The following is a 24126-nucleotide window of genomic DNA, read 5'->3' as shown; positions in this document are numbered from 1 at the left end:
AGGTTCACCGGATGGAGCCGGGGACTGCCCAGACGGTGTCTACATCCTCGGAGCCGGAATTTGCCATGATGGCGTCATCGGCATGAATGGCACGAAGGGGGCCTGAGGATAATGGTGAGGCACACCTAAATTAAAGGCCAGAGGACCCACGGGAACCGAAGGTGCACCAGAAGGGTAAGAGGTCCTGTGAAACACACCATACACGGCCTTTAAAAAATGCGAGGGATCCGAACCCGGCGCCGGGAATGAAGGATACTGCGCCGGTTCGAGCTCCGATCGAGGAGCCTCCAGAGTTGGGGGCCACAGGCGGAGCCACAGGAGCCGAAGAAATCTCAGCATTAGCTGGATTCGATGAACCATCCGGAGCCGGAGAGAATCTCGGCGTCGGAGACTGCGACGAGTCACCTGATACGAAGGAGAATGGGCCGGAGTCACCTGAGGAGACACTGAAGAGAAGGAGAGACGAAGTCCTTAACACGCCGTTGCGGAGCCGGAGAAGGCGACCTCGAAGACAGAGGCTACGACGAATGGCGTCGAGATCCATGCCTCTTCTTCTTCTTGAGTTTCCTCCTCCAATCATGTGAAGTCGAAGACCTCGACTTCGAACGTTTTCAACCCTTTTTTTCTTTTCTTACTTTAGCCATATACAGCTTGGCTTCTCATTCCTTCAAGGCCTTCGGGTTCATTTTCCTACAGCCAGGACAGCCCTTGATGTCGTGATCAGACAATAGACACCACAGGCAGTCCTCATGGGGGTCAGTGATCGACATATGCCCCACACACTCCTTACAGGGTTTGGAGCCCGACTTCCTTGGAGCAGACATGTCGAAACCACAGAAGGAAACCAGAGAAATACAAAGTATCCAGGAGAAAGTATTGGACAGTCCATAGAAAATCGACAGCGTGGAAAAAAGGGAACTGACGTCATCACGCCGACGTGGCCCTCTTATGGCTCCAGTGACGTCACGCGGAGCCGCGTGCGGAGCCATAGCATTGTGACGACCTTGTCAGCTTGGAGAGCTAGGAAAAAGGGGATATTCATAAGGTGAGGAATCCACAGGCAGATGTATCCATCAGAAAAGCTATTCTAAGAGGTATTGGGTGCACTCATTTCTTCGGCGTCACAAGGTGCAAATAGCCTGTTTGCAAGAAACTCATCTAATGGTGGGGAGCCTCAGAAGCTGGGGAAGGAATGGAGGGGTCAGTTGTTTTCAGCTACATACTCCTACTATGCTAGGGGGGGTGGCCATCTGAATTACGTCTGTTGTCCCATTTCCGCAACTTTATAGCGCTGTGGATATAAAGGGCCGTTACCTCCTGCTCCAGGGTGAACTGGATGGCAACGACATTACAATCCTGAACACTTATGAGCCCAATGTAGAGGACGGGCACTTTTATTAGCGAATCCAGGGTCCCTTGGAGGACAGTGCGGGGTCCCCCACAGGGGACTAGAAGTGTGTCCCAGATGGCGACAAGGACCGTTATCCACCTAAGTAAGGTATCAAACCCCTGAGGACCACCTCCCTTGCCGCGGTCATGCACAACTTGTTTTTCCATGATGGCTGGCAGGTGCTACATCTGGGGGTTCGGGAGTATACCTGTTATTCACCAACTCATAATACCTATAGCTGTCTGGACCACATGCTGGATGCAAGGGTAGACCCTCTGAGGTTGGTCACGGTGACACACTTGGGGTGGTTTCTCTCTAACCATGCACCAGTGTTGCTTAGTTTGCAATGGGGCGATGAGATGCCCCGGGCCTGAAGATGGTGTATGCCCTCCGAACTCCTGGAGGAAGCGGTGTGTCGAGATGCACTGGCAACTTTCCTCACCAACTATTTATCTATCAACTGGGGGAGTGCGACCTCCAGGGCCAAAGTGTGGGAGGCCCTTAAGGCGGTCATGAGGGAGCATGCACCTGTGGTATACAGCGACAACTGGAGGCTGATTTTGGGGTGTAGGAGGACCGCCTAGTGACCTCCAGGGGTCAAAGGCATCATCTGCATAGGCACATGTAAGGGTGCTCCAGGCTCGACGGGAGGTACAGAGGCTTTGGGACACGCTAGACAAATGCACACTTCAGACACCGCCAATGCTTACACAGGAAGGGGGACAAATCTAGTAGGCTCCTGGTGTGGATCTTGCATCGGGATCAGGAGATCCCCTCACACTGTATATGCGCACCTCTAGTGGCGCTTTGGTGACCAGCCGTCAGGATATCCTAATGTGTTTGCGGAACACTTCAAGCGTGTGTACCGCGCTGGTGCTATGGGCCCCGCTGGGATGAAATACATTTTTAGCAGGGTTGGGGTTGTCTAGCTTGTGGCCAGAATGTGTGCAGGAGTTGGAGAGAGAGATTTCCGAAGAACTGGGCATGGCCATTGGTGCCCTTAATAGATCCAAGACTCATGGTGGGGACGGCTTCCCTGGGGATTTTTACCAAGCTTACTACAATACACTCAACGAGAAGTCCTCTGCGAGGTACTAACTAAAAGGATTATCCCGCTCACCATGTGGGTAGAGATCATCTGCCTTATGCTGAAGCCCGGGGGTGACTCTGCAGACCCTTCCTCGTATAGACCCCTCACTATGTTCAATTTGGATGTAAAAATACTGTGTAAACTTTTGGCGACACAGCTGGGGGGAGTTATTTATTGCATGATGACCAGTGCAGCTTTATGCCAGCCCCGTAGCACAGAGTTTAATTTACAGAGGCTCACACATGTGCTGCATAAAACCATGGATGATGATCGTGAACTAGCTCTGGTCTCCCCGGTTCTAGAAAAAACCTTTGACACTGTGGAGTGGGCTTACCTGATGGAGGTATTGGGAATGATGGGATTTAGGCCTGTCTTTTGCAACTGGGTAAGGCTATTATATACACTCACCCCATGGTGCGCATCAGGGTAGGGGGTGATCTGTCAGAGCTGTGGTTGGTTGGGAAGGGAAACAGACAGAGTTGTCCTCTCTCGCCCCTCCTTTTTAGGTCTTGCCTGACCCAGCGCATGCGCTGGTCTGGCGAGACTTATTGAGAGGGCTTCAAAAAGTGCTACCAGGCCAGCCTAGAGCTACAGTGCATGTGTGCGGGCGCACGCGCCGCGCTTTACCACTATTACTTTCACTTTTGCTTTGATGTTTGATCGCGATCACTTTCGCGGCTGCTTGGCATAGCCAATAGGTCTCGCTTTTGGAACCTTATAAGTATTTAGTTATGCAACTGTTGCATGGCTGAACACTTATAAGGTCCCAAAGGCGAGACCTATTGGCTATGCCAATGCTTTTTTTTTTTCTGCCCTGCGTGTATCCACGCCCACCAGCACTGCAGCAGCAGCGAGGAACCTGGCAGTGGCGGGAGTTTACCCTTTAATTCATGGGGAGATGCTTCCCATGCCAATGAGAGTGCAGTCCAGAGCTCACAGAGTACACGAGCGACCGAGCGCGCGCTATATGTGCCTTACATGAGTGACGGTGGCAACTTCCTCTTTGCCCTTTATTTATGTTACAGAACAGTCAGTCGCCCGCTGCAGGGCCCTGCATGCTACAGCACACACACATGCCTCGCATTCTTCCAGTTCCGCGCTCCACTCGCAAATCTCTAGTTTTGCAACATATTTTGCCTGACCCCTTCCACTGTCCTTGTGGCTGTTAGAAATGTGTTTCACTTTATGCTCAGATTTCTTATATGCGATTGCAAGACCGTGTGGTGTTTGCGCTTGGTTAGCCATGCGCCATTAATGTGCGGCAGGAATGGCATCGCTTACCAGGAGGTAACCGCTGTATAGATGAACACGCAAAGCAGCATGGATTTTTATTACAAACATGTTTATAATCTGCTTATGTATACTTGATGTTAAGTAGCAGAGGGTGCCAGAACCGAGGCAAGACTTTAATTCCAATTTTAAAGGTCTGTGTGTTGATAGCGTGTGTGCTAACCTGTAACCCCTACTCTCATCCACAAATGCATACTGCTCAGCCTTTCAGAGCAGCCTGCAGGGTGAGTGTCAGGCCCGTGACGTCACACGGCCATTGACCCAGTGGCATGGCAGTAAGTGATGTCACACAACCAACCCATGACGTCACAGGACGTGATACAGTGACATCACAGAAAGTGAAACGATGACCCGTAATAAACTTACCTCCCCTTTCCTAAGAGAGCAGGGAGGCATGGAATAGTTTATGGTGGATCCCCTGCCCAGACTGTACACTGGCATTGCAGCTTGGACTTTGACATTTACACTTTCTGACTGCCTCTCCCTTTATTTACTCAGCCATCTGCATGTTTTCGTTGTCTTTTATTGCTGCGTCTACATTTATTACACTGTCTCAGCAACTCCAGTTGTATATATCTCTGAGTTCATCTGTGTTAGTGTCTTTTTCTCAACATTTCTTACCCTGATCTCCAGCTTCCCAGGGGCGGCTCATCCGTAATGGCGTAGGAGCGTCGCCCCACTGCTGAAGGCAGCAAATGAAAAATAAAATAATAATAAAACTATTTTATCATTTTATTTTTCACTTACTTAGCAGAGTCTGCCTAGCATAGGGAGGGGTGGGCCATCCTCTGCTTCAGCAGCAACCACGGAGGAGGATTGGTAGGTGGACTGTAAGTGCGCATGTCAGTTTGGCCGGCTGTCCTAGGATGGCCAAACCGACATGCGTACTTAACATTTCTCAAACCCAGCTGTCTTGCACAGCTGGGTGGAAGAAGAGGCACAGGCTAACAGTCCCTAACTGAACAGCATTTGAGCCCACTCAGACCACTCCCGACTCTTCTGTCATGCTTTGAAATAGCATGAGAGCAGCATCTGGATTGGCATCGGGAGCGGAGCAGAGGAGCACTGAGGTGGCAGGAGCAGAGGAGCACAAATACGGTGTCCGGCAGAGGCAGATACGTTTGTTTTATTTTCCCCCCTGCGCTGCCCACCAAGTTTTAGTGGCAGCAGCCGCCAATGCAGTTCCCCCCATCCCTGTTGGCACCACTTTTCCTAGTACCCCTACCTTGACTAGAATCTCTCAACTCTGCTACTCTCTGTCTGGCTCGCTTTTATTCCCATGTTCCATTCACTCAGTCTCTGTCCCTTACTCCCGTCCACTTTATTGTTTTTTGTGACACTACTCGTGTTCCTGAATAATCAGTTTGATAAACAAAAGTAGGCAAATGTTACTGCTTTTTTAAGGCCTTTCATGGATATAATTGCATTGCACCAAAGATTAGCTGTTTCAGAAATGTAGCTCATCATTATGAACATAACTGCAGCTGTGTTCTAGTTCTGCTCACGATGAACAAGTAGTGTAGAGCGTTGAGATGTCCCATACAAGCTCAGCAGACCTGCTACTATTCAAAAATGTAAAGTAGACTGCTATGAATGTGAAGTGTGCCACATGCTTCCACAGGAGGAGGCTGAGGCCCCATTGACTAGAATGGAATGTGGTCTAGGGAGTAGAAGTAAAAACAGGATACTCCTGCGTTGAAAACATCCCAAAGGGCTCTGAGTGAGGCGATCAAGCACAGCACTCGTTTGTTTTCAGAGTTTCTTCTGAGAAGTAAACAATGTGGCCAGGACAGCCCACTGCAACCTCGAACCAACTTCAGGAGTGGGACCCCAGCTGTTGGCGCTGAACTCGTAGAACTTGTGCAGCAGCATAATGACAGACGCAGAGTTCGTCAATGACCGGAGTACATGTGCACACTGGTTTCTGCTTGGCTTTGACTTGCTGCCTTCTACTACCTTGCATAAAGGTGAAGGCCAGTAAGACTGCTGGCACACATCGGCTGATTGAGGGTAGCCTTAAATTATGATCTAGCTGCCAACGGTTCAACTGCACCGTGTGCAAACTGACCAAGCAACACAGGTGTCCTTCCGGATTTTTTGAGCTGATGGCTGCCCACCATGGCAGGTGAAGCCATTTGGCTGGTAGATGAGGGGTGAGAGGAATGGTAGGGACATCTGTCAAATACATTTGAGAGGTATTTGACTACCTTTATAACTGACAGATATTTGTCATTATTCATCATCCTACTCTTTCTTGTCACAGTCCTGAGATTGGAATGAAGAAACGCCTTACTACAAGCAATTTGTTAAAAAGATGTCTGTGCCCACCACAGAGAGGTAATCGCAAAAGGCCCAGCCTTTCAAGATTCCATCTGAAGTACGCCTAAGCCATTGAGATCACCAAAGTCCTCAAGCATGCCAGGGGGAAATGGAATGTAACAACACTAAAAGTAAGAACAATTAAAAGTAAGTAATTAAGGCATTACCGTAGGTCTCGCACAATAAAATGTAGGCATATACAAAAATGTAATAGCTTCAGCATTTAGTGAAAGAATACACAAAGGTTTACCTCAAACTAGGACTAGCTTGCTGAGCCACCAAAAAGTAAAATCCAATTAGGATTTTCAAAATAAATATAAAATATGCTAAAGATTGGCAATAAAGTCCTCTGCATACAGGTTCACACCGGACATAGCTATTGTGGCTATCATAATCTAGCTGGATATTAATACTCGGTAGGTTGAAAAAGCCAGGCCTACTACAAATTGAAGGCTCAGGTGGATCCAGATTTCTTTGAAACCCAAGCTCGACACACCTCACATTACAAAGATTAGTGCCCCGTACAGATCCTTTTTGGGCCAGACACCCAAAATCTGAATAAAGCCTCTCTGACGAGACCAGAAATGCCCCTCCATTCCCTGCTTTTCCAGAAAACGATTAGATCGATAATCGCATGAATGCAGTCATGGCTCACTGCATTGACCTTAACCTATACCCCTGAAGCATGTTGCTCAGCCACTCTACCTATGTCTACATTTGATCACGCATGTCCACGTTTGACCTTATCTACACCCTCCGTGTAGCTCTTGAAGCGATGCCCTGGTAAATCTTTGTGCAGCCTAGATTTTCTGCGTATTTATGCCCCAAGGAATTATACAGCGTTTGCCCATGTATCTCTGCCCATGAGGAATCTATGACACACCCTTTTTAGGTCTCGCTGAGCCAGCGCGCATGCGCTGCTAGCGAGACATTTAGTAAGGGAGTTTTCAAAGTGCTACCGCTGGCATAGAGCTACAGTGCACGAGACGTGCATGCGCGCAAAGCAGCCATATGGCTTTACATCGCTCTCCCTCAGAACCTCCTCTCCAACCCCTTCCCTGCTGCTATTTCACACCAGTTTTCTTATCCACACGGCAGCAGATAGAACAATTATAGAAGGGGCCAAGTGCGCACACAGAACTCCCGCTTCTGCCCCTCCCCCCTACAGATCGCGTTGCGCGGCCAATGCTTGTTATTAACATTTTGGGTAGTTTCCAATTTATGGAAACATCCCCTAGCTTATTTTTTCCCGTTTCATCCTAGTCTAACTTTGGCATTTAAGAGTGCTTTCCTTTTTTCCATTTAGCCTCCGACACTGTTTTGCCCCATCCCTCTTATCGTGGGTCTGGCCTTGCTGATGGTGTTGCCCGGACCAGGGGCAGGCTCTGGTCATTTTTCAGGTCTTTCAGAGTCGCCCACCCCCCCGACACCTCTAACTCTGTCACAGGGACTGACTCTGGTCGTTGTTCTGGGCTTTCAGATGCATCTCTTGAAGCCTCTACCCCCATCGCCCGCAGGCTTTGTGGGTCCTGCATCGCCTTTCCTTGGTGGGAGGGCAGCGCCTCTACATGGCAACGGCCCACGCATGGATAGCCAGCGACTGCCATTTGCTCCTTTTCATTGAAGGTACATTTTACCCGACGCGTCACACAAGCATGAGACACCAGGAAAACAATATTTGAGGAAAGCACTGGGCAATGGCTCTGCTGACACACCGCTTATCGGGCCGCCATTTTGGATTGGGTTACGGCCCTATTACTAAGTGGGATACTGCTGATCACCAAGAGACACTGTGATGTCACAAAGTCAGTCGCAGTGTCTCCGGGATCAGCTGCCTCTCCGGTACACCTCTCATTGCCTTGCCACTCCAACAGATTTTTAGTGCCTAATTTTTATAGTTTGATTTGATTTGCCCCCCCTTGTCCTTTTTAATAAGGGCATTGCTGTCCTTCCAGTAGTTAACAAGCATTGGCATAGCCAATAGGTCTCGCCTTTGGGACCTTATAAGTGTTTAACCATGCAACAGTTGATGTTGTTGCTCCAAGGATATTATGCTGCATAACTAAATACCTATAAGGTCCCAAAAGCGAGACCAATTGCTATGCCAATGCTTGTTGCGTTTGTGATCCAGCTACTGGCCCTACTATTGCAAAAGGATTTGGAGACGTGGGGATTCAAGTAGGTGGCTCCGCACGTAATTTCCTTATATGTAGATGAAGTGCTGGTTTATGCCTGCTACCTGAGCAGGTCAGTGCCGATCTTGATGGGATTACTGAATGATTTTGGCAGGATAGACGGGCTTCGAGTTAATGTTTGAAAGTTACTCTTGTTTCCCCATGGGCGTTTGGTGGGGACACTGGTGGACCAACTGCCTGCATTAGAGCCTCTGCTGAGAGTTTGAGGGATTCAGATATTTGGGTATACAGGCTGAGCACACTGAGGAAGTTCACAAGCGTTTGAATGTGGACAGAGTTGTGGCGGGTCTGGAGTGCTCCACAGGATTCTGGAACAGACTCCCTCTGTTGGTGATGGGAAGGCCATCAGTGGCCAAGAAGGTCTTCCTCCCTCACTGCCTCTATCTTGTCTAGAATGCGATGTAACCTTTCGTGCCTCAATTATTTTGTAAACTGGGTAGCTTACTGATTTCACTGGTTTGGGCTGGGCGGCGTAGCAGGGTAGCCCTGTTGGTCTTCAAAAGGGGCACGGAGGATGGAGGTCTATCTCTCCCAGCTATGCACATCTACTATTATGTGGCACATTTACAGCATGCTGCGCAGTGCCTGGCAGAGCCTAACAATTGGGAGAAAAGGTTGTTCGTGGATATGCTAGGGGAAGATACCCTGGCGGCCCTGCTGATGCGGGGGTGGTCGATCTGAAAGCCTGGTACCATATTTGGTGAGACAAATGGCTGCGATCTGGGAGGCAGTGGTTCAGAAGGTGCTGCACAGGGGCCCCTTTGACAGCAACTTACGACTCTGGAATGTTGCACCATTCCAGGCAACTGACGTGGATATGTCCATGGAACAGTGGAGGGAGGGAGGCTGCCAGTGAGCAGTTGACTTGTACCCCGGAGAGGTTTTCCTCACCTTTCAGGATGCGCAGGTGGCTTTTGGAGTAGGACCAGGTAACTTCACTCAGTACGCCAAGCTGGGATGCACTGCGAGGGAGATGTGGACTGGGTTTCCAGCAGCACCGCAGCTCTCTTGGGTGCTTGGTGGTTTGCTTCAATAGGGGAGGGGAGACACCTCATCATCTTATTTTACACAGCGATCAGGGGAGACATGCTGAATACTCCTTATGCAGCACGTCGGGCCTCAGAGAGGGAGCTAGAAGAGCCCATTGAAGATGTGGATTGGGCACACGCATGCAAACTGGTAAGGACGGTGTCCTGTGGTCATAGATTTAAGTTACAACACTTTAATTTTCTACACTGCACCTAAGTGACACCTAGTCAGCTGACTAGGATGGATCTTTCCAGGGCGGCAAGATGTGTGTGATGTGGGAGTTGGGGGAAATATATCTGCACCTGGCTCGGGCATGTTCAGGGATCAAGGGGTTTTAGAAGAAAGTAGTGCCTACAATTACAAGGACTACGGGCATTGCAGCCTCTCTGACACCAACGGATTGCCTCTTGGGTGTGGTGGCTAGTCCCAGAGGGTGAAAGATCCCTTATAAGTGCACCCAGCTTGCATTTCTAATGGGCAAGCGGTGAATAGCCATTGGTTGGTTGGGCACCAGAGCGCAGTTGACATCTCCTGGCTGCGGGATCTGCTTCAATGGAGAGTAGCGGAGGAGAGCACATGCGCCTTCCTCGTACTGATGAAGGTGCTATGGAAGTGATTATGTCATGGGGGCTGCTCCTCAACAAATTCATTGATGAGGGGGATTCAAGATCGGATGATAGATCGGATGGTGGGGTGTGACTTCTGTGTAATATGTACTATTGTATAACTGATGTGATGGCCAAGTGTGACATTGATGAATCTCTCAATACATAGCTAGCTCGATGACTTGGATTAGGTCAAATAATGTTCCTCACTGGGCATTCTTCTGGTGCCTAAATTTTGCCATGTACGATGCTGTTTGTTATTGAGATGTCATATCATATGGATGTGGTACTTCTCATACTTTGTGCTCAGGAGTTTGCACCACTTGTTCTGTTGTGTTTCTTAAGAAACTCAATAAAACATAGATATAAAAAAAACATTGGACCCTGAAACCCACTCTTCAGAACACTCCTGGACCGGTGGACTTGAGGGCTGCCCTGTTACCTGAGGCTTGCCTTGCTGCTTGAACCCAGGACTTCCAGAGTGTCTCCAAGGGTCAATCGATTGGCCTCCTGTTCTGAGCGACAGGGACACAACAGGTTCTTGACCAGCGGCTCATCGGAACTGACACATTGCATCTTGATGCAAGGCCTCGCTTTGCCAGTTCCAGATCGGTTGCTTCATCAGAACCGACGCAGCATACCTCATAATTCGCATCACAGCAAGATGCGTGGCACCAACCTCGTGCCACTCATCTTGACGCAGCATGATGCATCTCGACTCCAGCATCGCAGCTCCTGATCAGCAGCTTCAATAGGAACAACCCAGCGCAACACATCTCGACACAGGACCACGCATAGCAGCTTCTGCCTGACAGCTTCTCAATGCAGTGCAGTGTAGGACAACGGGAACTTCACATCTTGAGTCCAAGGACACAAGGCACTATTCTCAGGGAACTAAACTTGGCCCTGTGCCCAGCCTGCACTCCATCGTCTTCAGCCTGAACTTGTGACTTTACATAAGCCCAGTGCGACCAGATAACCATAATTGGCACAATTTGCTCCTAAGTGCTATTGTCCCTGAAATCATTGAAACTGCATAACTCTGGTTCTAACAATTGAATTTTTGTCGTTTTGCTCTCATTTTCCTTATTAAAGGTTACTATATTTTTTTAGATTCATGTGGGATTTTTCTTGTGTCGTGTTTTCACTTTATTAATGTTTGAGTGCTGCATAAATACTTTATATATTGCCTTTAAGTTAAGCCTGACTGCTTTTGTGCCAAGCTACCAGAGGATTAATCACAGGTTAATTTAGTCACTTTTGTGGTCAACCTGACAAGGATACTGGCTTTTGCTTGAGTAGGGGTTTACCTCCCTCAACCAACAACCCAATTTCTCATAACAGGAATTGCAATACTAGACCAAAAGGAAAATAAATCAAGCGTTCTTGTACTACTCACTATTCCTACATAGGCTTTGGAGATTGAGTTATGCATCTCCATATTTATTATGTGTAAACGCGAAACCATACTTGCACCATATAAAACAAAGACATGAGTACACACTGATAAATTTGGCATCTTGAGAAAATAAATTCACAACTGCCCTGCATCTAGGTCCAAGTTTTCCACAGCCAAGTGCTGGAAAGCTGATGCGTCATAATGTAGATGTCCTCAGAGAACAATGCAATGTAGATGGAAAACTTGTTGCACGCTACTAACAAAAGAGGTTCTTACAGAAGAGTACAATGGAGATGGAAAGCTGCGGTTGCGCTATACGACCAAAAGAAATCCTCACAGAAGAGCACAATGGAGATGGAAAGCTGCGGTTGCGCTATACGACCAACAGAAATCCTCACAGAAGAGCACAATGGAGATGGAAAGCAGCAGTTGCGCTATACAACCAACAGAAATCCTCACAGAAGAGTACAATTGAGATGGAAAGCTGCAGTTGTGCTACACAACCAACAGAAATCCTCACAGAAGGGTAACATGGAGATGGAAAGCTGCAGTTGTGCTCTGCTACCAACAGAAGTCCTCTTCCTCACAGAAGAGTAAAAGGAGATGGAAAGCTGCAGTCCCACTATACTACCAAGAGCTACTCATAAAAGAGTGCCATGGCGATGGAAAGGTGGAAGCGGATGGTGTTTTTAAGGGTTAGTGATGGGTAAGAGTATTGGGTGGTTAGAGTGCTTTTAGCGTTTACGGTGGCTAAGGGAATAGCGTGGTAGGATTAGAAAAAGGAGCAGGGTCCTCCCCAAAGAGAAAATATTTATTTTTCTAATAATTTTTTTAAAATGTGGTGTTTGGGGGGGTCTCCCCCCAATTAACAAACTATCTAGAATCAATCATTTTTAGTACGTGGCCGCAAGGGAGCAAATACACAGCTTAGCTGCCTACATCATAGCGCCGGCAGAGTGAAAACTACTGAGAATGACACAGCATTTAGGTCTACATCCCTGAGGACTACCTCGCGTTGAGTTCAAGCCACACTGTGCCTTCCTAGGCCGGGCCGCCCCCACGCTCCTCCTGCTGCTGCTCCCACAGCTCTGCCGCCTACTTCCTGTGTACTTTTCGCCGTTGCAGGCGACCCAGCCGCCGCTGAGCCGCCTGCACTCGTCTTTCCCGCTTTCCCGCCGCTGCCTCCCTGCGGCACCGCCCCCCGCCAGCCGATTGGTCCCCCCGCTCCCGCCACCCAGCGGACCCTCCCTCCCGGCTCCCTTCTTAAGGGGACTTCTCTCCCTCGTTTGGGAGCGACCACTGTGCCTTCCTAGGCCGGGCCGCCCCCACGCTCCTCCTGCTGCTGCTCCCACAGCTCTGCCGCCTACTTCCTGTGTACTTTTCGCCGCTGCAGGCGACCCAGCCGCTGCTGAGCCGCCCGCACTCGTCTTTCCCGCCGCTGCCTCCCTGCGGCCCGCCCCCGCCAGCCGATTGGTCCCCCCGCTCCCGCCACCCAGCGGACCCTCCATCCCGCTCCCTTCTTATGACGCCTCCTCGCACGCGCAGCGGACACGCGCAGCGGGCGCGCCAATTGTGCGCCGAAGGCGTGCCAAAGGCAAGCCCGTCTGCTCCCGTCCGGACCGCGCCCAGCGCCAGAACCCCTGGCCCCCGCAGAGGCCATCCCATCCGCCGGACCTACGACGCCGCAACACTCAACGAACTCAACACCGGCCGAACCTCCGGATGCTACCGAGCCACCCCGAGACGCACCCACTGGCCCTTCTGCTGCCGATCCTGCAACTTCTCCAGCATCCGGACCAGCACCGCACCCGCCAAGACGATCACCAGCAGTAACCACCTGATGTGCATCCTGCTCAACACCCGCTCCGTCCACAGACACGCCATGGAACTCTGGAACCTCCTCGACACCACATCTCCAGACCTCGCCTTCCTAACAGAAACCTGGATGAACGCCTCCTCAGCGCCCGACATCGCCATCGCCATTCCGGACGGATACACGATCACCCAGAAGGACCGCGTCAACCAGACTGGAGGAGGCATCGCCATCGTCCACAAGAACACCATCCGCATCACGACCAACTCCGACGACACCCTCACGGCAGCCGAACATCTTCACTTCCAGATCCACACCGACCCCAAGACCACCCTCAGAGGCACCCTCATCTACAGACCCCCAGGACCCCGCACACAATTCAGCGAAGACATCGCCGACTTCATCAGCCCGCACGCCCTCCCCTCCGCCGACTACATCCTCCTCGGGGACCTCAACTTCCACCTGGAGAACAACAACGACCGCAACACCACCACCCTGCTGGACAACCTCGCCAACCTTGGACTCAAGCAACTGGTCAACACCCCCACCCACTACGCCGGCCACACGCTTGATCCAGTCTTCTCATCCAGCAAGCACATCACCTTCAGCCACTCCACAGGACTTCACTGGACCGACCACAGCTGCGTCCACTTCAGCTTCAAAAGAACCACGACCCACCACCACCCGCAACAGGCTCCCCACAGGAGCTGGAGCAAGATCACCACCGAACAGCTCACCACCTCCCTCAGTCAGAACCCACCCGCCAGCACAACGGACCCCACCGAAGCAGCACGCAACCTCACGAAGTGGCTGACCAACTGCGCCGACGACCTCGCGCCACTAAAGAACCCTACCAGCAGGCCCAGAAGCAAGAAAGCCTCCTGGTTCACCGACGAACTCAAGGACTCCAAGAAAAACTGCCGCACACTCGAGAAAGCCTGGCTCCTCGACCAGACCACAGACAACATGACCGCCCTCAAACACATCACCCGCAAGCACCACCAGCTTATCCGCACTACAAAGAAGAAATCACTGAAGGAACGACTGGACAACAACACCCACGACAGCAAGGAACTCTTCAGCATCGTCAAGGAGTTCTCCAACCCCAGCACCGGCAACAACGACATCACTCCCTCACAAGACCTCTGCGACTCTCTCGCCTCGTTCTTCCACCGCAAGATCGCCGACATCCACAACAGCTTCGGCGCACCATCAACGCACCCAACCGCCAAACCAACGACCTCCATCACCACCCTCCGCTCCTGGACCACAGTGACCACCGAAGACACAGCCCGCACGATGAACACCATCCACTCCGGATCTCCGACCGACCCCTGCCCCACAACGTCTTCAACAAAGCTGACTCCATCATCGCACCCCAACTACGGGACATCATCAACGCCTCCTTCAACACCGCCACCTTCCCGGAGAGCTAGAAGCACGCCGAGCTCAGCGCCCTACTGAAGAAATCAACAGCGGACCCCACCGACCTCAAGAACTTTTGCCCCATCTCGCTCCTCCCCTTCCCTGCCAAAGTCATCGAGAAGACCGTCAACAGACAGCTTGCAGCCTTCCTCGAGACGAACGGATCCCTCGACCCCTCGCAGTCTGGTTTTCGAGCCAACCACAGCACCGAGACCGCCCTCAACGCAGCCACCGACGACATCAGAACCCTGCTCGACAACGGGGAAACAGCGGCCCTCATTCTCCTGGACCTCTCTGCAGCGTTCGACACCGTCTGCCACCGCACCCTAGTTCAACGCCTCAGCAACATCGGTATCCAAGAGAAGGCACTGGAGTGGATCATCTCATTCCTCACCGGAAGAACACAGAGTCCGCCTCCCCCCGTTTCGATCCGAGGCCACCAAAGTCATCTGTGGCGTTCCGCAAGGATCATCACTCAGCCCCACCCTCTTCAACATCTACATGAGACCTCTTGCAGCCATCGCACGCCAGCACAACCTCAACATCATCTCCTACGCTGACGACACCCAACTGATCCTTTCCCTCACCAGAGACCCCGCCACCGCCAGAACGAACCTACACGAAGGGATGAAAGACGTCGCCGAATGGATGAGGAACAGCTGCCTGAAACTGAACTCAGACAAGACGGAAGTCCTCGTCCTGGGACCATCGCCCTCCGCCTGGGACGACTCCTGGTGGCCCCCCGCCCTGGGCGTCACCCCAAAGCCAACAGACCACGCACGCAACCTGGGCTTCATCCTGGACTCCTCCCTCTCGATGACCAGACAAGTCAACACCGTCTCCTCATCATGCTTCAACACCCTACGCATGCTCCGCAAGATCTTCCGATGGATCCCGACCGAAACCAGGAAGACGGTCACCCAGGCACTCGTCACCAGCCGACTGGACTACGGAAACGCCCTCTACGCCGGAACCACAGCCAAGCTACAGAAAAGACTCCAACGCATCCAGAACGCCTCCGCCCGACTCATCCTGAACATCCCCCGACGCAGCCACATCTCCGGCCACCTGAAGGACCTGCACTGGCTCCCCGTCAGCAAGAGGATCACGTTCAGGCTCCTCACCCACGCACACAAATCTCTCCACGACCTGGGCCCCAAGTACCTCAACGACCGCCTGACCTTCTACACGCCCACCCGCCAGCTACGTTCGACAAGCCTCGCCTTCGCCGCCGTACCACGCATCCGAAGAGCCACCGCTGGTGGCAGATCATTCTCCTACCTGGCGGCCAAGACATGGAACTCCCTCCCCATCCATCTTCGGCTGACCCAGGACCAACTCGCCTTCAGGAGACAACTCAAGACCTGGCTGTTCGAGCAATAGCAGACCCCTTCCCCCAAGCACCTTGAGACCCTGCCGGGTGAGTAGCGCACTATACAAGTGTTATGATTGATTGATTGATAGTGAGTCAGTAAGGCGCCAGGCGAAAGTACCACTTTTATAAGAAACATTAACATAAAGAAACGCCCCCTCCCTCAACCCACCACCCACCCACCCTCCCTCCCTCCGCAGCAGTTCCAATCTGGTGAAGCCAGCTCACTCTTGTCTCTAATCAATGGTCAGTCATCTAGTAAGTCAATCTGTGGATGCACCAGGCGGTTCCAAAGGGATGCCAGGCGGTTCCAAAGGGATGAGGCGCAGAATTTGCAGATATTTCGGGCACGTGACTTCTCTCATATCTTTGGTAAGAATCTGCAAGAAAGGAGCCCACAGCTTTGCAAAGTCCTTGCCTTTCCCATCTACACTCAGCGATAACCGCTCCATTGCTAAGAGTTGCCAAAGTTTCTGAATCCAATCTCGGGAGTCTGGAATCGTCAGCGGCCCCCAATGGGCTAGGAGCACCTGCCGCGCCGCCAGCAATGCCATGGCGATTTGCTTACCCTTCAGTGATTTCAGCGGAAAGAACTTAGGATGAGGGAGACCCAACAAGGTATACTCAGGAGTACGTGGCAAAGTAATCTGAAATGCTGCATCAATGTCATCAATGATTGCTGTCCAATAGCGCACCAGTTTGGAGCAGTGCCAAAGTAAATACACCAGAGTGCCAACAAGACCACACCCCCACCAGCAGAGGTCTAACTTGGACCTGTCCCAACTCTTAATGCGTACTGGAGTATAATACCAGTGAGTAACCACTTTATATGCAGATTCCGCCCCCGCCGTATTGGAGGCAGCATGGTGCGCTCTGTAAAAAATCTGTTCCCACTCTTTGTGCGACAAGGGCCACCCCAGGTCAGTTTCCCATCTGATTTGCGCTTTTGTGCGGTGTCTCTTTGCTTGTGCATTGATCATGGCATAAAGTTCAGAGATGAGTTTACGGTCTTCCTTTTTACACCCCAGCCATTTTTTGAAGGATATCAGGGGGCGAGACATTAGAGTGAAGTTCTCCGGCCGCGTAACCCAGTGTACGACCTGCGAATAGAGGAAGGCATCTGACTCAGGCAAATCATAATCCCTATGCAGCTGATGAAAGGGAATCACGCCCTCGAGATCGAACAGGGCACCCATCCTTTTGCAACCCTTCTCCCTCCAGTGTTGGAAGATCTGGGATGCGCATCCTGGCTGAAAGTCGGGATTGTCTGCTATGGGGAACAGAGGGGAAGGAAAAGTAGTCCACCCTTTCGGGCCTGCTAATCGATCCCAAACTTTGAGAGTCGGGGAGGTAACCGGAGAGGAGTATAGCCCCCACGCTCTATGCCGGCACGGAAGCCACAGTTCCCGCCATATGTTCCGACCGGCTACCGTTTGGTCCATAAAATTCCAGTGCTTGCTGGATAGAGGTCTGTTCCATTCTGTGATGAAACGGAGACATGTTGCCTGGTAATAGGCACTCACCATCGGGAAGCCGAGCCCTCCGTGCGCCTTCGAGGAGGTCACATGCGCAAATGTTATGTTATGTTATATTTAATTTGTACAGCGCGCGGCTACTCAAAAGTGTCCCGGCGTTTGCTTCAGAAAAGAAACAGAAATGCACACCAATCAAAGACTAAAAAAGCTAAATTTTTAGTTTTTTCTTAAACAACAGAGGGTCCTGGGTGCCCCGAGGGCCAAGGGCAGCATGTTCCAGGCCAGGCCAGCTTTACGCACAAAGGAATGCGAGACGTGGTTTCTTATTGTCCCATAAGAACTTATTCAGAAGTCCCTGTAGTTTGCGAAGCGCACCTGGCGGCGGGCTCAAAGAAAGCACTTGGAAGATGTAGAGGATGCGCGGTAACACCGTCATCTTCACTGCCGCCAACCTGCCGTACCACGCCAGTTTGAGACGTGACCAGGCAGCCAGTGCCTTGGTTGTCTGCTCCAGCAACAGGGAGTAATTAAGAGCGGCCGTCCTAGCATTGGAAGAGGTCAGACGAATGACCAGATATGTAATATCCGTGAACACCCACTGGAATTCAAAATCTTGTTGGAGATCCTGTACCTCAGTCTCCGGGATAGAGATATTGAGGATTTGCGATTTTGTAAAGTTGACCTTAAACCCTGCTACATTTCCAAAGGTAGTAAGCTCCTTAGTCAAATGCCGCAGGGTCGTTCGGGGTTGTGTGAGTGAGAGGATGACATCATCAGCATACATACTGATTTTATGAATATCAGCTCCAAACTTCAGGTCCACAATGTCAGGGTTGGAACGGACGCATTGAGCGAAAGGCTCCATGTAGAGCGCAAATAAGAGGGGGGACAAGAGGCAGCCCTGCCGCGTGCCCCGGGCAATAGGGAACAGGGTCGACTTGCAGCCATTGACCCGCACCGCCGCCGTGGGGGAGGCATATAGACAACTAACCCAACGGATAAAATTATCTCTGAACCCGAATGTACGTAGCACCGCGAATAAATACTCCCAATCAACTCGATCAAAAGCCTTCTCCGCGTCTATCGAGAGCAAAAAGTACGCGATCGGTGTATAAGGTCAATGAGGTGCGGTAGTCTCTTAGTATTAACCCCTCCTTGCCGCATCAGGCTAAAGCCGGAGTGGTCCGTGTCTACAATGTTATCTATGAGGGGACTAAGCTGTGAGGCTAACACACCCGCAAACAACTTTGCGTCAATATTAAGGAGCGAGATCGGTCTGTACGACCCACACTCCTTTGGATCTTTCCCGGGCTTTAGAATTACAGAAATGGCCGCCTCAGACATGGAGGCGTCACTCCCCCAGCGTCCAGGAAGGAGTTAAAAAGCCTTGTTAAAAGGGGAGCCAGCTCCGCACAAAATTGTTTGTAGAACAGGGCTGAAAAGCCATCCGGGCCCAGCGACTTAGCCTCTTTGAGCCACGCTATTGCCGATATTACCTCCTCGAGGCGAATAGGGGAGTCCAAATCGTCAGCCGACGTTTTGAGTAAGGGGGCCAAATATTCCCCAGGATCATGCAAATGGGTGCCTTCCTTCGAATAAAGGCGCTGGTAAAACTGACGAAAGGTATCGGCAATCAGGGCATCCGTAGTATGCTCTACTGTATTCTGGACACCTGTGCTTGCGCCCGCAATCTATGTGCAAGCATCCTCCCAAACTTATCCCCACTGAGGCAGAATTTGTGCCAGAGTCGCAGGAGCGCATGCTCAGCCCTTTCCAGATCCAGATGCTTCAGCATACGGCACGGTGTTTCCAACTCCCTCCATAATCTCGGCGCCCCGGTGCCCTTGTGAACTGCCTCTAGTTCACCTACCTCCTTCTCCAGTTCCGGTCGTTTTTCTTTGCGGAGTCGCACGAAAGATGCCGCAACCGCGATAAATTCCCCCGCACTACTACCTTCAAAGCTTCCCATACCGACGCAACGGGTGTGTTTCCCTGATCATTCTCAGAGATGTAATGTTTTATAATGTCCTGAATCCGTTTTGCGACGTCGTCAGAGTGAAGGAGGGAATCGCGAACGCGCGCAGCGCGCTGGAAGCTGGACTGAAATGAGGGCATGGTCTGAGAGGAAGCGAGGAGTAATATCCGCAGCGTGCAAGTGAGGGAAAAGTGATGTGGAGGCTAGAAAGTGGTCAAGACGCGCATATGTTTTGTGTGCCGCTGAAAAGTATGTATAGTCGCGCTCTTTCGGGTGCTGTATTCACCACACATTACACAGTCCGCAGTCAGATAGCCATTGTTTCCCGGCTCGTGACAATGCCCCTGCCTGATTAGACCGCTGCCCTGACCTATCCAACTCCGTATCCATCACTACATTTAAGTCTCCCCCGATCAGAAATGCTGAATCAGGAGAAGCAAGAGCCTCAGACAGGGCTAAGCGCAAAAAGGGTTCTTGTCGCTCATTCGGGGCATATAAGGACCCAACCGTAAAATGCATATCTCCCCATTGCACCCTGACAGCCAATAACCGTCCCTTCGGCTCCGCTACCGTAGAAACTACTTTGCATTGTGAACGTGCACTAAAGAGGATCGCCACCCCATTTTGTTTGGACAGTCCCGAGGACCAAAACTGTTGTGGGAAGCACCTATCCCTCATACGCTTGGTGTCTTTAGGTAAAAGGTGGGTTTCTTGTAGCAAACAAATATCCCTCCCAGCATTTTCTAAAAGGGAGAGTATTGCTAACCACTTGACAGGGCTATTCAGCCCCCGGAAATTTAAGCTAACAATGCTCAGGTCCCTACTCATCGGGGCAGTGAAGGAGGGAATATCCATGCACCGACCCCAGATCACCGGGATCAACACTAGTGGGGGTAATCTCCCAAAACCGGGCTATTTGCCTATCACGACCATGAACTGATGCGGAGTCCCAAAAGAACACCCCAAAATACCCCATATAAACAACATAAAAAATCCCTGAAAAAAACAAGACAGAGAGAAAACAAGAAAACATGACAAAAGTTCGTCGTAGTGGTCAATGTCCAGGGGAACGTGGCACAGGCCAGTCCGCACCAAGATTGACGTGTCTATCACACCGAGGACAAGGATGAAGCAACACTGCGTTCAGTCGAGGGGCCCCTTCCCTCCAACGGCGACTGTAGCGTTCAGGTGGTCGCCATGTCAAGTACCTCAAGGTGTCACGGGGTTATCCGTAACTTGTGCAACCGATGAGAGGGCCGCTTCTCTTTCCAGCTTACCATCAGCCGTGTCAGGTGCAGGGCTCAGCATCGACCTCCCAGCTCGTTGCCATTAAGGGGAGCGACGACGTCTGCGAGTGAGCGGTGGAGCATCTTCTGTCCTGGAGGGGGGCCCCTCCAATCCCAGCTTGTCATACGCTTCTGCCAAGGATCGGATTTGAAGCAACTTGCCCTGATGTTTGAAGATGAGGCGGAATGGATGGCCCCAGGAGTAAGGAATCTTCTGTTCTCGGAGATGATTGGTGATGGGTTTATAGTCTCTGCGTTTAAGCAGTGTGGAATCCGCTAAGTCTTGGTAAAGTGTAGGTTGGTTGCCGCGGAATTGCACTGGATTAAGATCTCTAGCCCTACGCAGGATACGCTCCTTTAGTTGAAAATCATGTACACAAACGAGTATATCTGAGGGGGGGCCTTAGTACCACGCGGAAGGCCCTCATATTGGACACGATCCATTTGTATCTCCTGCACCTCGTCCCCCCCCAAGGATCTGCAGGAACAAGGCATTGACATAGGCACAGAGATCATCACCTTCACCTTTCCACGGAACCGCCCGGATCCGGATATTATTACGCCTGGAGTGATTCTCCAAATCCTCCGCGTGGGCGTGCAATTCGATGTTCTGCTCCCGAAGGCGCAGCATTTCCTGCTGCAGCTGATGGAGATCGTCCTCCCTGCTCAGGTCGTGCTCCTCCAACGTCGCCACTCTGTCCCCAATTCCATCAACATCACGCCGAACTTCACGTAGATCCGCAGAAAGCTATGAACGGAGGTCCTGAATGTCCTCCTTGATAGTGGAGAAGAGCTAGATCATGAAGGCCTTAGTCGCCAGCGTGTCCCCCCCATCTACCAGCGCCGTTCCAGCGGCAGGCTGTGGCACGGCGTGCCCTGATGTTTTCTGCAGAAGATCCTTCAGAGATTTGTCTCTCTTTCCTCTGGTCAGTGACATATTGACCACAGGCGATCTCCGCGGGACACTCCTCATGCCTCCCTCCTCGAATAAGAGTAGCGGTCCAGGACACACACGACCACCAGGCCTACTCCAACAAGTCCAACGAGCTCCGTTAGTATACTGCCGGTGCGCAGGAGGGTACACCCATGCAGCTCCTCACCGCCGACCTGCGCCACCTACACACTCCGTGTTCTCTGCCGGTTCCGGGCCGCACCGCTCACCCCCAGTATTACACGCTCCTGTCCGTTAGCTTGGGATTAACATGGGGAGTATTGTGAGGAAGTGGGCAGCCGGGTCCAGAGGCCTACAAAGGTAGACAGCAACCATGAAGAGCCAGGGCCACGAAGACTACCACCCCGCCACAGGGGGTAGCACCGGCAGGACAGGGCACCGCAGCCACCAAGTCACCGACCCACAGCCTGCCACGTGGCCACTGACACAGGAAGGGAGCATCCGTTAAGAACCCACCGGGGCAAGAACTACTCGCTGCTCAAACGCCCTGTTGACCAGTGGAGAGCGCAGTTGTGGCCTCAGGCACTCAAGGCACCATCAAGAGCACTATTTGCAGACTACAGCGGGGAAGAGATGGCATTAAAAGCGTTCATGGAGACTTGCAAAAGACGCAGTGCAGGCTGTCACATACAGTCATTCCCCTTCTTGGGATCAGGCCTCCTGGCTGCACCGCTCCCGCTAGGCCCCACCGACACTTTGATACCAGCGCGCAGGGCAACCCTTCAGCGCTTCACTGTCAAGCTCCCAGGCACCAGCGGTAGCCCCGGTTGGGCCGCCTCACCGCCCGGCGATCAGCGGACCGAGCCCCGCCTCCGCAGTGTGCGCCACATTTTCCCGGCCCGCCACTTCTTATCTGCGGGCCTCCCGGGGGATCGCCGCTATAGCAATGCTGCCGCTCCCAGCTGCCTCACAAGCGCAGGACCCCACTCAGCTATCAGGGATCCGGGGCAGGAACTCTTCCACAGTCAGAGCACAGGCCTTCGCTGCTAGTCACTGTCGGCCACCATCTTCCGGGGAACTCGTGTATGCCGTCCCCGGGGCTCCCAAAATGGCGCTGCCTTCAGATCGCGTCCCGTCGATATGTCGAGGTCTGTAGCTCTTGAGCATTGTGTACAAGATGGCTGAGGCTAAACAACCTGGGATTAAAGACTGCCCTCTATACTAAAGGCAAGGCATGTACATTATTGCGTTTTTTATGGGGTGTTAGTGAGCTCTCCGTAATAAGTAGCGTTGCACGATGGGCCATGTCCATCTTGTATTTAGTTCTTTCACTTACGAATTAAGACAGCACCGCATCTCCAGCTTGTTTTATAGTGATGCTGGAATTTTACAAGATGTTAAAAAGCTTTGTTCAAAAAGAGCTGGCATGAAAGTTGAACGACAACTGCTTTCCCCAAGGTAAGATGGGAGATGCATGCATGCGTTTTGTATTCCAGATTTTCAAATTTTTCACTGATACCATGATTCAGCCATTCCTCCAAGAGGTCAGATTCATGCACCCAGTTAGAAACTGAAGAGGACAGATAAATAGACGTAATACTCTAAAAATATTATGCATACAAATATAGTTAATAAGACATTCCTACCTTCTCGCTCTGGCGTTAGTTTTTGCTTCAGTAGGTGATTTACAATGGCACTCAGACATATGAAGCACTGATGCCCCAGAACATTCCAGTTCAAGCTGCTCAAAACACCAATAGCCTCGCAAATCTCGCCATGCCGTATATACTGATGAACTAGCTCAACAGGGCTCAGTTGTCCTTTCGTGATGGCACCTGACAGGAAACAGAAATGAAAAATGGTCAACAAAACTAATAAAGATAGTGGGTTGCAGAAGGAAAACCATGGAGGTAGGAGAATGTCAGGATGCTTTTTATGTTGAATGTGCAGTCCAGCCTTCTGAGCACCCTGAGGAAGGAGAAAACATGTTTCTCGCATGCTCACACATAATCTGGTTACATGAAGAAATAAACGTCCAGGGTTCCACGTGAGAACCTGAAGAATAGGGCTTTGGGGGACAGCGGAGGGATGTCTGTCCCCCGGGGGTATTGGAAAAAGGCAGGCACAGTCTAGCTTGGGCTACATTCAGTGCAGAATGTAGCCCAGGGGTATATAGTTCAACATTTTGGGGCTGCCCTCCACCATTATGTTGGTAGGTGGACACAGAGACAGCCTCCACCCAGTTAGTTAGTGATTTTTTTGACCACCCACCCTCTTGATTTTTTGGAGTTCAGAGGGAGATGAGTGGTGGCTTATGGTCAATATATAGGCAAGCTTGTTGTAACAGGTGTGTAGGGGCTGTTTTATTGTATTGGTTGTCGCTTGAGACAGGTGCTGAGTTGGGCAGAAGGCCCACAAGGTTGCAGGCCTTTACTTTAGGTTATTTTGATTAAGATATGATAAGCAGGTAGAAACAGAGGGTCTCAACAAACCCACACCCACATTCCTAGAGTTAAAGTTGTTGCGTCATAGGAATAGCAGGTTGAGCTTAGGTTATATAGTCACTTTAGG

General features: G+C 51.3%; 1 protein-coding gene across 5 annotated transcripts in view; it reads right to left on the bottom strand.

Annotated features, from left to right (window-relative positions):
• The window catches only part of WDPCP (WD repeat containing planar cell polarity effector), a 2309940-nt gene that overhangs the window by 1050640 nt on the left and 1235174 nt on the right, over positions 1-24126 (bottom strand). For all 5 annotated transcript variants that reach the window (XM_085612555.1, XM_085612557.1, XM_085612554.1 and 2 more), the window contains one exon: positions 23202-23390. In XM_085612555.1, coding sequence (XP_085468681.1) covers positions 23202-23390 — 189 coding nt within the window. The remainder of the gene's footprint in view (positions 1-23201; positions 23391-24126) is intronic.

This window comes from Triturus cristatus, chromosome 6 (assembly GCF_964204655.1).
Source record: "Triturus cristatus chromosome 6, aTriCri1.1, whole genome shotgun sequence".
Classification (NCBI taxonomy): domain Eukaryota; kingdom Metazoa; phylum Chordata; class Amphibia; order Caudata; family Salamandridae; genus Triturus; species Triturus cristatus.
The sequence above is the reverse complement of the archived record's forward strand: the minus strand, read 5'-3'. Positions and strand labels throughout refer to the sequence as shown.